The sequence below is a fragment of the Prionailurus bengalensis genome, chromosome E3 (genome assembly GCF_016509475.1).
Source record: "Prionailurus bengalensis isolate Pbe53 chromosome E3, Fcat_Pben_1.1_paternal_pri, whole genome shotgun sequence".
Taxonomy (NCBI): Eukaryota; Metazoa; Chordata; class Mammalia; order Carnivora; family Felidae; genus Prionailurus; species Prionailurus bengalensis.
In genome coordinates, this window is record NC_057357.1 from 17,986,783 (window position 1) to 18,002,548 (window position 15,766).

Genomic DNA, 15,766 nt, shown 5'->3' on the forward strand with positions numbered 1-15,766 from the left:
TTTATGACTAAATGAATGAATGATTTAAATGTGGAACAAGGTGGTATGGTAGGCTAAACAGTGTCCCCCTAACCATGTCCACATCCTAATCCCTGGAACCTGAGAATGTCACTTTATATGCCAAAGGGACTTTGCAGATGTAATTAAAAATTGTAAAATGGAAGATTATCTTGGGGCATCTGGGTGGGCTCAAAATAATCGTAAGTATCCTTATAAGAGGGAGACAGGGTGGTCAGAATCAGAGGAAAAGGTGATGTAACAATGGAAGGTAAGAAGGGAATAATATTCTTTGAAATGGAGTATGAGGCCACAAGTCAAGGAATACAGGCATCCAATAGAAGCTGAAAAAGGCAAGTAAAAGGTTCCTCCAGAAGGAGCCAGCCCTGCCAACTCCTTGACTTTAGCCCAGTGAAACTGATTTTGGATTTCTGATCTCTGGAACCATAAAACAATAAATGTGTGTTGCTTTAAGCCACTATGTTTGTGGTAATTTGTAACAGGAGTAATAGGAAACTAATATAGTTGGGATGGGTTAACTCTCATAGTGTGTGGCTATAACTGCTGACGCCCCCCCCCCAATATTCATCCTTCTAAAGTTAGCTTGTTTCCTGGCAATAGTTCCCCAGTTCCCCTAGAACTTTAATATGGACAAAAAGCTTGCCCAGGATGAAGATTATATTTCTTGGCCATGTGACTACATTCTGGCCAATAGGATTAGAGCAGAAATTATTGGTACGACTTCTGCAATTAAGGGTGAAGGGCAAGCTGCCCCCTCCACTTTCCTCCTTCACAAGGACTAAACTGTGAAAGTGGTGGTGGACCATCTTAGATCATGTGGGTGAGGGCAATATCCCAGAGAAGGAACAACAAGATAAATAAAATAATTTACTATTTTGTTGTTGTTGTTCATGGGTACTGATGACATCATGCCATGGTTAGTTTGAGTCTCTGTTTCATGCAGCTGTACCCATTCACAAACACAGAATTTCCACTTACTATCCATTATGTTGGGGCTTCTTGGGAGGGCAGACATCCATACACTTAAGGGAAGTTTGGGTTTTACTTTCTCTTTTTTCCTTTTGAACAAGTCCTTTGTAATAGTGCCATTTGTGGGGCAAAGCCTCAGACCTTGTAGCACCACCACAGCTCATTTTGGTATGCCAGTTGTCTTGGAGATAGGAAAGGAGAACTGAATAGAGAGTCTCTGCAAAATTGAGGGAGCTTCTATCAGTCATCTAGGATCAAATTATGCTGCAGTAACAACTATCCCAAAATTTCAGTGGCGCACAACAAATGTGTTTTCTTACTCATATTCCATGTCCTCTGTTGGGGGAAGTCATCAAGAGGATGTAACTGTCAGTTGACTGATGAGTTGCAACTTCACAATCAAAGGCTCCCCTTCCTTGGAGTGAACATTCAGCTTGCCTTCCCTGCCCCTAGAGGCTGCCCCAAGGACACAGCCTTGAGAAAGCACTGTGTTGTTGAGACCATGTGGATGGTACACATGACTGAATCCACTTAAGGCCTCTATATAAACATTTTTTTTAAGTAGGCTCTAAACCCAATGTGGGGCTTGAACCCATGACCCTGAGATCAAGGGTCATATGCTCTACCAACTGAGCCAGCCAGGTGTCCCAATGCCTCTATATAAATTTTTAAGATTTGGGGACACCTAGGTGGCTCAATCAGTGAAGCATCCAACTTCACCTCAGGTCATGATCTCACGGTCCATGAGTGCTGTCAGCACAGAGCCTGCCTCAGATCCTCTGCCTACCTCTCTCTCTCCCCCTTCCCTTCTCCTTCACTCTTTCTCAAAAATAAATAAAAACATTTAAAAAAAGTTTAAGATTCGGTGGGAGGTACAAAAAAATATATTTGGTGGGAGGTGCAGAGATCTACTCATTTGGTGGCTGCCCAAGACCAACTTGCATGTAACTTCCCTTGCTTATTTTAATATTATTATTATTATTTGAAGATTTTAAGTAATCTCCACACCCAACATGGGGCTCAAACCCACACCCCCAAGATCAAGATCAACCCCACAACCCCAAGATCAAGATCAACCCCACAACCCCAAGATCAAGTGGAGTCATGCTCCACTGACTGAGCCAGCCAGGTGCCCCTAAGTCCCCTTCCTTATTAAACCTCCCACTTACCAATCTGCAGTGGCCCTGTCTTTTTGTTTGATTTCCCCTGCCCTCTGTGTACAGGGGCCAATTTCCAATTTCACTTGGGAAGTGCCAGAGGATGTTGTACAACATCTTCCATGGGACAGCTGTGGCTCTGTTCTATATCCTCTTCCTTCCAGAATCCAGTCTGGAGGAACAGCCTCAATCTGGAATTTTAAGACAAAGAAGAGGAGAAAGGTGGCAGATGTCTTGATGGCTCTTAAAGCTTCTTCTTGGAAGTGGTACATGTTGCTCCTACTCAAGTTCCGTTGCCAAAAGCAAGCCCCACATACCCAAAGCTGATGTCAGCAGAGTAGGTATATATAATCTCTTCATATGGTGGGACCCCATAGAGAGGGTTAATGAATGTTTTTGAACAATTGTGGAATCTTCTTAGTCTGCCTTCTTTGTCACAAATATGACCTTTGTGTTTCTTCCACATGCAAAATAAATATGCATCCTTCCCAGGGGAGACCACCCAAATGACCCATCTAATCATGGCATCAGAATCAAGAGCAGGACCTCTAATAGTCTCTATATCAGGTCCAGAGATGGCTTCTCTTGATCCAGAGACCTATAAACCAAAAATCCTCATCCCCTTCCTTCTTCTCCCCCTCCTCACAAGTTATCTCTGCCCCCACCCCCTCACACACATTCAACATATGAAGTGGAACAGAGACAGGATAATGGCAGTAAACACTCCCATTTAGAAAGAAGAATGAGAGGGGCACCTGGATAGCTCAGTTGGATGGCATCTAACTCTTGATTTTGGCTCAGGCCATGATCCCAGAGTCGTGGTATTGAGCCTCATGTTGGGCTCCATGCTGGTGTGGAGCATGCTTGAGATTCACTCAGTCTCCCTCTGACCCTCCCTCCACCCCCCTGCATGCAGGCACTCTTTTTCTCTCAAATTAAAAAAAAAAGAAAAAGAAAATTAGAAGGACAAAGACACACAGCACTTACTGGCCCAGAGTAATTCTAATACCTTGCTGAGCAGATGTTGCAAAGGCCCCCCACTTTTCCTGAGAGTGGGACTGCTCTCTGGGATTAATTCCCTAGTTCCCATTAAGTAGCTCATCCGTTCCCATTTATTCTCCTTGGCCACATTTGAGAAAACACTGGAAGTTATGCCCTTCTGAGGCAAAGCAGCTTTCTGCCTCCTTCATGCCCATAGAAATTTGGGAGCCCTCAAGGTCTTAAACACTCATGGTCTTTTAAAAATCCATGATAGTGCCTTTTTGTGAGGAGGGAAAGAGGCTTCTTATCTATTGGATTCCAGTCACTTGTGGGCCAACTGCCAAACCCACCAATTCTTTTCAGACATGCCTCTCTCTTTAGACTTAATTGTAAGCAAATGGAGCCTACTCACTCCTTTGGGAGAATTACACTCTTAAACTCTCTTCTCTGAATCATCTTGACTAACTGAAAGGCTTTATTGGGAACCACTTTGACCAAGTCAGAGGTTTTTACAAAAGGCACAAGAGCCATACACTTGACATCACCCTTGCCACAAAGATGAGTTTTAATCACTTTGTGGTTTAAGGGCCTTATCAGTCGTATCTTTCACTGGCTAAAAATGTAGACCACCTGCCCAGAAGTTTCTATATTCTCTTCCATTTTTGCTTAAAAACTGGCCAATTATTTTCTAGGTCATCTCTTTCTTACAATAACTTGTCAAATGCATCCAAAGGCAATCAAAGTATGCTACTAATATTCTTTCTCAAATTTTCCCCCAAAGCCCCAAGCTCATTTGGACATCATTTACATTCTTAGTTATTTCCAGCTTAGAGTTTAACCAAATGCTTCACCACTGCCTAACACATGTCACCATCTTTCCAACTTTCACTGATGGCTTCCTCATCAGCCACTGCCCAGCTCCAAAGCCAATGCCATATAATTCAGGTTCATTTTTAATGTGGTAATACCCTACCTCTGGGTACTAGTTCTGTGACAGTTGGTTTAGACTTTTTTTTTTTTTTAGACTTATTCTGACATAACAACAACTAGCCTCCAAATATCAGTGGTTCACAAGTGGGAAAAGAAAAGGCAAGATGCCAGACTACTTGCTGGTACTTAAAGCTTCTACTGGAAGTGATACTTTACATTTCTACTCATATCCCATTGGCCAAAGCAAGTGCTACACCTAAGCCTATTCTAAGTGGGATATGAATGTCTACAGTCCTACAGTGAGTAGTCTACAGGAAGGACAGTATATATTCAGAACAACAATACAATCTATCACAGGGCTGCAGAAATGTCAATCATTGAGTTCATCCACTCCTTCATACACACTCTGCTGCACAGTTTTGTACCAAGTAAGACTTCACATACATCTCAGTCAAAGACAAAGTCTTGATTCGAGGTAGACAATTTATTTTTTTTAACGTTTTTAAGTTTATTTATTTTTGACAGAGACAGAGTGTGAGTATGAGCTGGGGAGGGGCAGAAAGAGAGACACAGAATCCGAAGCAGGCTCCAGGCTCTGAGCTGTCAGCACAGAGCCTGACATGGGACTCGAACCCACAAACCATGAGACCATGACCTGGGCCAAAGTCAGAAGCTCAACCGACTGAACCACCCAGGCACCCCTCGAGGTAGATAATTTATATAGGCTGGTCAAAGTAGCCTGACCCAGACCAGTCAGGTTTCTTTTCCTAGTAATTTGAACCATGAAATATTGAGTGATGAGTGAATGAGGCAATAAGTGGGGAGAGCTATAGATGAAAAAATATGCTGCAAGATGGATTTGGAAAACCGCACTCAACCAAGACCCTGTTCCCTGAACAGCAGCCAAGACAGGACTTCAGCGCAAAATCTGCCCCTACCTCCTCACTGAGCTCAGTTTTCCCCAGGAGAGGGTATCGACAAGAGAGCCACCTTGTGGATTTTCACTGGAGTGAAATCTCCAGTGCATGGGTCCACCTGACTGCGAGATTTGCCCCAAACTTGCCACTCACCTGTTCAAAACCCTTCCATGTGTCCCCTAGCCCACAGGAAAAGTTCAAACTACCGGGCCAGCATCCGAGACCTCACTGGGCCATCTAGCTACCTCTTTCAGGAGGTTCTGCACAGCTTCCTGGGTGAGACAGAGAGGTAAACAGGCTTTCAGGGGTGACGCTGTCTAGCAAAACCGATCAGAAGTCGCATACCCCACACGGATACCCAGCTGCATTACCCAGCTGCGTAGATGTGACACAGTCTTTGCCTTGGTCTGATAGTCTCCTATCAGATCCCAGTAGGTGCCACAGGTCGTGCAGTTTTCCTCTGAAGGCAGAAAGGTGAGTGCGTGGGCAAAGGCGAACAACAGGACAGAGTTCCGCTGAAGATGCAGGCCGCAGGGGAAGAGAGGGAGAATTAGGGAAACCCAGAGGCCCCGTATTCAAATCAGTCTTCTACTGGGGCAGGATCCGTCCTACCTCGCAGTTTTCCCATTGAGCCGACATCCAGATTGTGTTTGCACACCTTTCCTGTAGATGTCTAGGGCTTCATCTGTACACGGGATACACGATCTCAGGCAGGACGGAGGCATGGGTACCCTTGCACAGCTGCCCAGTTCAGCGAAGAGGGAGAGGGACCCAGCCACGCCTTCTTGGGTGAAGTCCCAGACTCACTACCCCAGCCAGACTCACTACCCCAGCCAGACTCACTACCCCATCCAGACTCACAAGTTCGTGCCCCTCCGCCTGTTAGAGTTTGGATCATGCCCCCGACGCCCTGTGATCCAATCACTTTTGGGTGCAACTGAGGACTCGCTGAGGCCCCTCCCATATCAGTATTTGGTTAATTGTGGTTTAATACCCAGTGTTCACTTCCCCAGGACGTCTAACAGGCCAATCCCGATGCACTTTAGGAACAACATTTAGTTCCGCAGGCCAATCATTTTCCAATTCCCACAAGGCCACGCCTCCTAGACTCAGAGCCAAGCTTACGCTTGGACCTGGACCTGGCGCAGGCGCCTTGCAACAGCCGCGCCAGGGTCACTTGAGGGCCACCGGGAGGCGCTGCAGGCGGGAGCCCAGATGGATGGAGGCAGAGCAGGCAGGGATCATCGGGGCCTAACCCCACCCCCCCCCACCCCACCCCCGGCTCCTTCCCCCAGGCCAGGCCCAGGGGCGGAGAATGAGACTGCACCGAGGGACACACGTCCAGCCCTTCCATGACTCGTGTCACCCCAGCAACTATATGTGTGTAGCCGAAGCAAGCGGTACTGTGGCCAGATGGGCTGGGCAAGGGCGGCTTGGAGCAGCAGCGTCATCAGCAGCAGGGACCTGTGGGATCGAAAATGGGATAGGACAGGGCGGCTGGAACCCACCCCCCAGACCTTGGTTGGGGACAGGCACCGCCCCATTCCAACCAGGCTTCAGAGCCAGAAGCCAGCTTACCCACGAAACTAGGTGTCTGAGGACGGGTGCCATGCCCAGCTTCGGAAACTAGGCTTGGGATTCGGAACTCTCAGAAATTTAGAGTTGGGGTCTGGAGTTTAGGTGCCTCATAGAAACCAGGTGTCAGGCTCTTCTGTCTCTTCTACTGCTTTAGCCACATAACCACATAGAAACCAAGTGTGCTGATCTAGAGTCACTGGCTTTCTAAGCTGAACTCCTATGTCAAAGCCTATGCTTTTTTCTGGGCACAGGGCTGCTCCTTCTGCCTGGCAACCTTTCCCCTGCTTCTTCCTGTAACTGGCTCCTCCTCATTTAACGTTCCACTCAAATGTCGCTCCTTCTGAGACAAGCCTTTCCCTGTTCACTGTATGTGAAGCAACAGCTCAGATACACGGTGCTTACTCACAGTGCTTCTTCTTAGCCTCAGGAATGCCCACCGATGCCCCACAATCTCACCTGTATCCCAGCGTGGCCTGGCCCAGCTTCACTGCTTTGGCATTAGGTACTCACAGTTAGTCTTTCCCCAGGAACAATACTGAGCCAGATGTGGGTGTTATCCCCTCCCTGCCCCACCTGTTCCTATGGGATAGTAGGAGGGCAATACCAGCTTGCTGTGGTCATAGCACCTGGAACAGTCTGATCTGAGTCTGCCTGGGCTGGGTCTAGCCCCAAGGATGGCCAGGAAAAGGGGAGGCTGGATACCTGGAGGTCCTGGGACAGCCCTTCCAGGAACACACATGCACAGGGGAGTCTCCAAGCTCTTTTTTTTTTTTTTTAATTTCTTACAAAACCATGTGTTCCAGCCAAAGAGGACACTGCAGGCCCTCTCCCAGGCATTGCAGTTTGAGTGGGGAAGCCCCCATGAATGAGTGGCTGTCAACCCCAGAAGAACTGTCTGCCCCTCTGCACAGGGCCAATGTGAGGAAGGGGGTCCAGCTGGAGGCTCTGTCCTGCCCTCCCCCCTCAGCTGCTGGGAGAGAAGGCAGACCTGGGTCCCTGGTGCTCTTAGTGCCTGCAAGGGAAGGAGGGAGAACAGGGTCTGAGGGGAGGAGGAAAGGCTGGGGCCCAGGATGAGGCAGGCCAGGGGGCAGGCCCACAATAGCTCACCAAGAACGTGCGATGTTCTCAAACCAATATGGAGACACCAATGATCACTGCCACAATGAGGACAGTGACAGACAGACAGATGGCGATCAAAACTTTTTTCTGTGGGAGAGGAGGAGTTCAGAGAAACTCACTCAGGAAGGAAGGGAAGGCCACCCAGGGCCTGGGATGGGACAAGGGGGACAGGGAAGCTCACCTTCCGTGCCTTCTTCTGGTTCTCCAGGGCCATCTTGACATGTTCCTGCCCCCGTTCCACATAGTCTGCTGAGCTCAGGATGTTTTTCTCAATCCGGTTGATCATCTCCCCCTGCTCAGAAAAGAGGATGGTTCAGGCAGGTGGGGATAACTGGGGGTAGAGGGCCCAGTGGCTCCTGTTTGCTCACCCTAGTTCAGGTGCCTGAAGGACATTTTCTGGCAGAAAACACTGCACTGACAAAGATGCGGGGGCAGGACCACATCTGACAAAAGTTCACACTCTTTAGGGTGGCTTCCAGGACCCCTTTTATCATGTGGTCCCTCCTGCTCTGCTCCCTTACCCCGTAAAACCTTCATTTGCAGTGGTGGCTTGGAGTCAAGTACCTTAAGAGGCTCACACCTTTTCACAGAGGGTGAACTTTTGTCCCCTTGTAAATCTGTCTGAATTTGCCCATTCTTCTAAGGCCTGCCTCTCAACAGCTGTGAAGCCCTCCCCATCCCTGCCTCCTCATCCCGGCCAGCCTTCAGGTCCTGGTGCTCCTACCGAGTGAAATCCCTTCCCCATGATCCCAGCTACACAAGGGCATTGGCTGCAGCACTAGTGAGTCAGCTCCTCCACGACAGCGCTTGAAGCTTACCTCACCCCATACAACCAGGGCCAGGAGAAGAACACTACCTCCCACCCCGACCTTATACAGATTTGAGGACAAAGGCCCACTGTGAGACAACTTTGACTAGAGCTGTTAGAGGTATAAGGGTGGATTGTATTGGTGAAGGAGGAGCCAGGGTTGGGGCTATACCTGGGGTGGGCTAAACTGGTGGATAGGGTGAGATGCTGCATATAGAGGAGTGGCCACCTAGGTAACTGTGGAGGTAGAAGGAATTCTGGGGCATGGCTAAGGATGGAAATAAGGGCCAGCCTGGGGGCATGGCCCAGCCTGGAGGAAGATAAAAACCTCAGGGAGAAAGGCTTAAGGGTGGAGATGGGCTAACAGTCACAGCTGGGGTTCTTTTCTTTATTATTTTTTTTAATGTTTATCCATTTATTTTTCAGACAGAGAGAGAAAGAACACAAGTGGGGGAGGGACACACACACACACACACACACACACACAGCATTTGAAGCACAGGCTCTGAGCTGTCAGCACAGAGCCTGATGCAGGACTTGAACTCCCAAACTATGAGATCATAACCCGAGGTGAAGTCAGATGCTTAACTGACTGAGCCACCCAGGCGCCCCCACAGCTGGGGTTCTGACTGAACATGGTCTCACATCCCGGGGCTAGGTCAAGCCCAGCCAGCTATCCTGGGTGCCCACCTGCACCTCCACTTCAGTAGCCAGAAAAGTGAAGATCTCATGAAGTTCACGGATACTGCGTTCAAGCTGCTGGATCTCACTGTGCCGGGCTGAGATCTCATTTAGGGCCTGTCGAGTCACTTGTGTGTCCTTCAGTATCTGGGGAGTGGACGGGAATGGACAGATGGGTCACAGGGAAATCAGCAGCAAGTGAGAAGTTCCTGTTGAGCTTTCAGGCAGCCCTTGGGATTAGAAGTGGGGCTAGGGCCCTGATGAGTGACTCTAGGCATGCTAATTCACTCCCCTCTGGGCCTCAGTATTCCCTCAATCAAAAAGGGCCAGGCCTCAGAGAAGATGGGAATCCCAGAAGAGGGAGCGGGCTGTCGCCACTCACATTGGATACAAACACCTCACTCTGCCCACTGTCCAGCATCTGCTCCAGCTCTTCGTCAGACACCATTCCAGCATTTGCTGCGAAGGAAAAGGCCAGGCTCAGAGCTGGGTCGGGTTACCTGACCCTGTGGGCCAGACACCACAACTCACTGATCTTCAGCTGCCTCCGAATCCGCTCCACATTCTTCTCCCGATATTCCGACTGCATCAAGTTGCACTTGTTGATGAGCTCCACGAATTGCTGGGACAGGACCCCATGCTAAGGATGGAGAATATAGGCTGGGCACCCCAGGAGGATTTGGCCTCAGCATCCCCACGGGTAGAGCGAGCAAACAGCATAAGTACAAGTGCCTGCCCCCTTAACCACCCTTCTCTCAAATTAAAAGCCAAAACCCTTACCAGGGCTTATAAGGCCCTATATGACCTTCCCTTCCCCCATTTCCCCTCTGACCTTATCTTCCCAGCTGTTCCCTCACTCACTCCCTCCAGCCACAGTGGGCTCTTTACCCTCTCCCACCAAAGCCACTTCTACCTCAGGCCTTTGCACTCACTGCTCCTTGGTCCTAGAATGTTTGTGCCCCACAGGAGCCTTTAAATCTTTGTTCCAGTATCACCTTCTGAACAAAGTTTTCTTACCTTATTAAAACCAACCTGCTTTCTGCCGGCACTCTCAATCCCTTTTCTCCTCAATTTTTCCCTTAACTATATTCTAAAATAATGTACTGCTTTATTATGATGTTTGTCTCTCCCCACCAGAATGTGAGCTCCAGGAGGATAGGGATCTTTGGCTCACTGCTACATCTCAAACAGCTAGAAAAGAGTCTAGCACACAGCAGGCACTCAATACATACCTGTGAATGCTTGCTGAACACCAGCCTGACTGCTTAGACTAAAGGTGTGCTGGTATACCTGGAAGTCAGCCTATGGCCCAGACTTTACAGGTCCAGCTGGGCCCTCAGCCTCTCACACTAATGACCACCACAGGCTCCTCCTGAAATGTCCTCTCACCTTGTCCATTCCCCTGCTGTCTTCCATGTGCTCATTCCTTGGAGCTCCTTCCTCAGAAACATATCTGAAGGTGCTCTCCAACCTTCAGCTGCACCCTTGCAAGATGCCCAAACCACTCTATCTTCAATCTGGGGTCCGTGCTGAGCTCTGGGCCCACACACTCCAACTCTGACCTCCAGGAACTCCAAACCACTCCTCATTGGGTACCCAGAGGGAGGCAGCTAGATCGCCTCAAATCTTAGGAGTTAATAAGATATTGATTCAGTGACTTTCCAAGTTCCTCTTCCTGACTTCTTGAATTCTGTCCATGGGGCAGAGGATGTCCCGTGTGACAGGGATATCCTCTGCCCCGTGGGCAGGAAACCTCCCACTCATTTATGACTATATCCTCTTCTTCCCTGGGCAGGGATATTAGCTACCAAACCCTACCTGAATAATGTCTTTGCCACCTATTCAAGTTTGACTCCCCATCTTGGTTTCTAGAAAGCATGGCTTCTGCAGCCAACATGTCCTTGGGCATGATCTGGGGACCCTGAAACTTGAATGGAGAAGCCAGAGCATGATATTAGATAGATTGGGAGTCAGGAGACCTTGGGTCTTGACCTTGGGTGAATTTTTTCTTTCTCTCAGTCTCAGTTTCCCCATTTGAAAGTCATCAGGTTGAACTTGATGATCTCTAAGGGTCCTTCCTTCTTATTTCTGCCACCTAATGATCTAGGAACACTTGCAAAATGTCTGAGCTCTGGGAATAACAAACCTACCTGGGTTTTTTTCATCCTTGTGTTGACTGAGTTATAATTCTCATCAGCTTCCTCCTTCTGGGGCTCTATGGCTGTGGGAAGACACAGGGTATTGGTGGGGAAGGGGGTTTGACCTGTAGCTTTGGAAAATCATGTGGGGACCAGGACACAGGGCCAGGACCATACCCCATCCATACAATAGAAAGGTGCTTATCTCTACAAGATTCTTTTGGGAATTATAATTTATCATAAATGACTAATTCTGAGCCTCTGATGGGAGAAAGCATATTTTTCTTCACAATACATCAGAGAATTCCCACAGGTATGCAGAGGCCTCTTGACAAACTCCCATCTGCCTGTCCAAAGAGTGCACATTGGGCAGCAAGAATTGTAGGAGTAAGTGGTTTCCTTATAAATAAAGGAGCTCAAGAGGCAGGCATGTGCTGTGGAAAGTACTATGGACTGGAAGCCAAGAGACAAAGATTCTAGGCCTAGGCCTGCTGTGTGACCTGGATACATCACTGGCCTCTCTGGGCCACATACTCCCCAGATATACCAGGAGCTGGGCAGGACCACAGGGAAGGATGTCTGAGGTCTCAGGAGCTCACCCTTCAGCTGCGCTCGGATCTCCCTCCCCAGCTGTTTGATCTCATCACGCAGGTTCTGCAGGTCCTGCTTCATACCTGAACAAGAGAAAGCCATGACTCCCAAACAGTAGCCCCCATCTCAACAAACCTCCCTAGCCACCACCTGCATCATACTACAATCCCCACAATCCCTCTGGCTGAACATGCGTTGGCGCTTCGGGTTTCACTCACTCTCCTCGGGAAGGGGCGTGGCCAGGATGGTGACCTGCTGCTTCTCCAACTCTCGGACTTTATTCTCCAGCTTGACAATAGTCTGTCGAATTGTCCAGACCTGGGGAAGGTGACCAAGAGGGCTGAAGGAGATACGGGGGTACTCCAGACTGCGCTGCTCCTTGGGTCATCCAGCCCCCTCGTGAAGACAGGCCGAGGCCTCTTACCTTTTGGAAGAACTCATCGTCCGGGCTCCCCAGCCGTACTGTGCCCGGGTGTACCACCAGCGCGACCCGCTCCTTGTCCTCATCGTCCGAACTGTCATCCCCCTGCCAGGGCCGGGGTTGCTGGCATCACTTCCCTGCTGTTGCTCTCTCCCCGCAGGACTCACGGACTTCCGGGTCTTTCCTTTCCTAGCCCTCAGCCACCCCTCCCTACCCCTAAGACCAGGAGTCCTGTATTCCAGCCAGACCCCATCCCGTCCGCCCGTCCCCAACTCTGCAGCCCCTACTTCTCACCTGCCTCAGTTCGTGGGTCCTGTCGCGCATGGCGGCCCGAGCTCCCTTCCCCGGCACGGGAGACCCGAGGGCCTCAAGACTAAGTTTAGAACTCCCGTACCCCACTCACACTCTGACACTGACACTCCCCTCCGCCCTCACCCTGCGGACCCCCAAGCTCCCCACGAGCCACCAGAGGCTCTGTGCCAGGTACCATCCACAGTCAATGCGAAGAAGCCGACCTTGGGTACCCCCAAGATTCCACAGGTTGGAATTCCCTTTTCTTTCCCCCCCCTCCCTCTCCCTTAGCCTCGGCCCCGCCCCTCTGGGATGATCGGGGCATGCGCGTGGGGTCGCGTCTCTTCCTCGCCAGAGGGAGAGGCGGAGGTCGGAAGCTGTAGCGCCCCGAACGGAAGCAAAGCTGCCCGGACGTGAGAACCCACCCCCTTTGCCGGAACTGTCGCATCTTCCAACGGAAATCTAGTTGCCAAACCGGGTGGGAATGCGTCATTGGTACGTAATCTGAGAGGCCCTGCATCTCATATCACGCCATGGTGCCCCTCCCCCCCCCGCGTCACATGACCGGCTCGGTCCCACCCTCGAAGACCACAGAACGTGACGCTTTGGTTGTCACGTGTCTCGGCGCTGTAGACTCCATCGCTGGAATACCCTTCCTCCCTACGAAGTCCTCGGCACCCCGGCGCCCAAACTACGCCCCTCCAGCCCCCACGAGGCGGGGAGGGGTCTGCCGTCTATCCTCAGAGACCCTTTGAGGCAGTGGGTGGTAGGACCCTTGCTGAATTCTTTCTTTTGCGCCCAGGGGCGTGGGCAGAGAACTTAAAATTCGGAGCTGTTAGCATCATGGGACCTTGAATTCAGGAAATAATAAGATCCAGCGTCAGAGAATTGCAGGGTTTTGTAGACAGAGAATCTGGGGGTGGAAAGTGACCTCACCCAAGACAGAAATCTCCCGCATGCTCCTGGCTCAGCCTCACAGGTGGGCGGCTGGCGCCCTGCTTGAACACTGCAGTTCCGCTGCACTCACCACCTTCCGAGCATGAGACCATTTCAGGGCAACTAAAGCTGAGAAAAGTGTCTGTATTCTATTGAGCAGTCTGCCACTTACATCTCTCTCATCAGGGTCTACCCTCTGAAGCCCACAAAAAAATCTGCACTCATTCCACATTATAGTGGACTGTGAGCTCTTGAGGTCAGGGCATGACAGTCTTGTTCGTACGTGCATCTCCAGTGCCTAGTTCAGTATGGGCCCTCAGTAAATATCTGTGGACAGACCTTTAGCCTTTCATGTACCTAAAGATAAAGCTGGTGGTTCTTGTGTTTCAGACTTTAGCCTCTCATGACGACACTTACCTAACCCTCTAGACGGTATTCATGCAATGCATATTTATTGGGCACTTATGGGCCAGAGACTGTTCTAGGGGCTGGAGATAAATCAGGGCCTAACAAACAAAAATCCTTTCACTTGTGGACCTTACATTATGTAGGAGTCGTCCCCAGGGCTATTCAGTGAGTCTCAGCATAGCCAGAATAAAAGTCAGGTCTCCTGGATTCCAGGGAATTTAATCTTTTTAACGTTTATTTTTGAGAGAGAGTGTGAGGGGGAGAGGGACAGAGAGAGAGGGAGGCACAGGATTGGAAGCAGGCTCCAGGCTCTGAGCTGTCAGCACAGAGGCCGACATGGGGCTCGAACTCGTGAACCGTGAGATCATGACCTGAGCTGAAGTCAGACACTCAACCGACTGAGCCACCCAGGTGCCCCTCTTTACAGGCAATTGACATGAAGGTTCAAGCAAAGGAAGAATGACCTCTCTCTAGTATGCCCTGGTAAGGAAATCTAGAGTCCTGTGACCGAGTTGCACGGAGTTCTGGAAAGTCACTTCTTGTCTCTGGGCTTCAGTCTCCCATCTGTACAATGGGTGGCATAGAGGGATGGGGAGATAATCTCTATGGGTATTCCCTGCTCTAAAGTTCATTGATTATGAGGTTGGAAACTGTAAAATACGCTCTGATTCTACTGGAAGGGCTTTGATCCTTCTCTTCCCTTCAGAACCCAGCTCACCTGGGGCTGGGAATGAAGGAGTGAAGATGGTGCTGCACTAATCAACTGACAGGAGGAATGAAGCATTGGAGAATTTTTCAGGAGGCCAAGCCTTGTCCCATGGGGTCCCCTGGAGATCATGAGGAAGGATTTCTCCACTCTTAGGTCTTCTGTGTCATCCTCTGCCTCCCTTCCCTCCGCTTCCCTTCTCTCTCTCTCTCTCTCTCTCTCTCTCTCTCTCTCTCTCTCAGTGCGACAGTGGAAGGGCTTTTGGACACCTGACTCCTAGTTCTGCATGTGATCTGGGATAACTCATTGCTCCTCTCTGGGACTTAATTTCTCCATTTGACAAATTGGTCTGGTAATTTTTGTCTTGCCTAAGGTAAGAATTGAACAGTTATTAAGACTGTTAGGTTAGAAAGACTATGGAGGGGTCTTGTGAACTGTTGAGAGTTGCCCCTTTGTGGGGTTTTATTTTTTTAAGTTTATTTATGTATTTTGAGAGAAAGAGAGCAGGGGATGAGCAGAGAGAGAAAGAATCCCAAGCAGGTTCCACACTGTCAGCATGGAGCCTGATGTAGGGCTCAAACTCATGAACTGTGAGATCATGACCTGAGCTGAAATCAAGAATCAGACGCTTAGGCTGCCTGGGTGGCTCAGTCGGTTAAGCATCCGACTTCGGCGCAGGTCATGATCTCACTGTCCGTGAGTTCGAGCCCCGCGTTGGGTTCTGTGCTGACAGCTCAGAGCCTGGAGCCTGTTTCAGATTCTGTGTCTCCCTCTCTCTCTGCCCCTCCCCACTCATGCTCTGTCTCTCTCTCTCAATAATAAATAAACACTAAAAAATTGAAAAAAAAAATAACCAGATGCTTAACCAACTGAGCCACCCAGGTGCCCCTCCTCTGTGGGCTTTTATGACCACAGGTTCCAGCTCTTTCTAGGACCACCGGTCCCACCTGTCTGTTTGTTAGCCTCTTGATGGTTTGCCTTCTTGGTTCCTGCTGTGATCTGTAGTTGTTGGTGCCTTTGTTAAACTTCCCAGGATTGTGATACTCATTATTTTATTTGTGGTCTCTGGGTGGGATCACAGGGCTTTGGAATGGTGACTTAAGGTCACAGGAGGCTG

At 49.7% G+C, this 15,766-nt stretch overlaps 1 protein-coding gene across 3 annotated transcripts; it reads right to left on the reverse strand.

Moving 5' to 3' along the window:
• Positions 1 to 2,123: 2,123 nt before the first annotated feature.
• Positions 2,124 to 13,026, reverse strand: STX4 (syntaxin 4). Of its 3 annotated transcripts, XR_006294187.1 has the most exons (13): positions 12,603 to 12,928; positions 12,312 to 12,413; positions 12,106 to 12,205; positions 11,896 to 11,970; positions 11,309 to 11,379; positions 9,690 to 9,798; positions 9,541 to 9,617; positions 9,168 to 9,305; positions 7,851 to 7,961; positions 7,658 to 7,756; positions 5,585 to 6,436; positions 5,126 to 5,487; positions 2,124 to 2,335 (listed from the first exon to the last, which is right to left on the reverse strand). XR_006294187.1 is itself a non-coding variant. In XM_043559994.1 (11 exons), the coding sequence occupies exons 1-10, from the start codon at positions 12,630 to 12,632 to the stop codon at positions 7,676 to 7,678; spliced, it is 894 nt and encodes a 297-aa protein (XP_043415929.1). In that variant the 5' UTR covers positions 12,633 to 13,026; the 3' UTR covers positions 6,456 to 7,562; positions 7,658 to 7,675. The 3 variants fall into 3 exon arrangements, 1 of the variants encoding a protein (XP_043415929.1); XR_006294186.1 differs by lacking the exon at positions 2,124 to 2,335 and having other exon boundaries at positions 4,798 to 5,487; XM_043559994.1 differs by lacking the exons at positions 2,124 to 2,335; positions 5,126 to 5,487; positions 5,585 to 6,436 and adding an exon at positions 6,456 to 7,562 and having other exon boundaries at positions 12,603 to 13,026.
• Between the last annotated feature and the right edge of the window lie 2,740 nt (positions 13,027 to 15,766).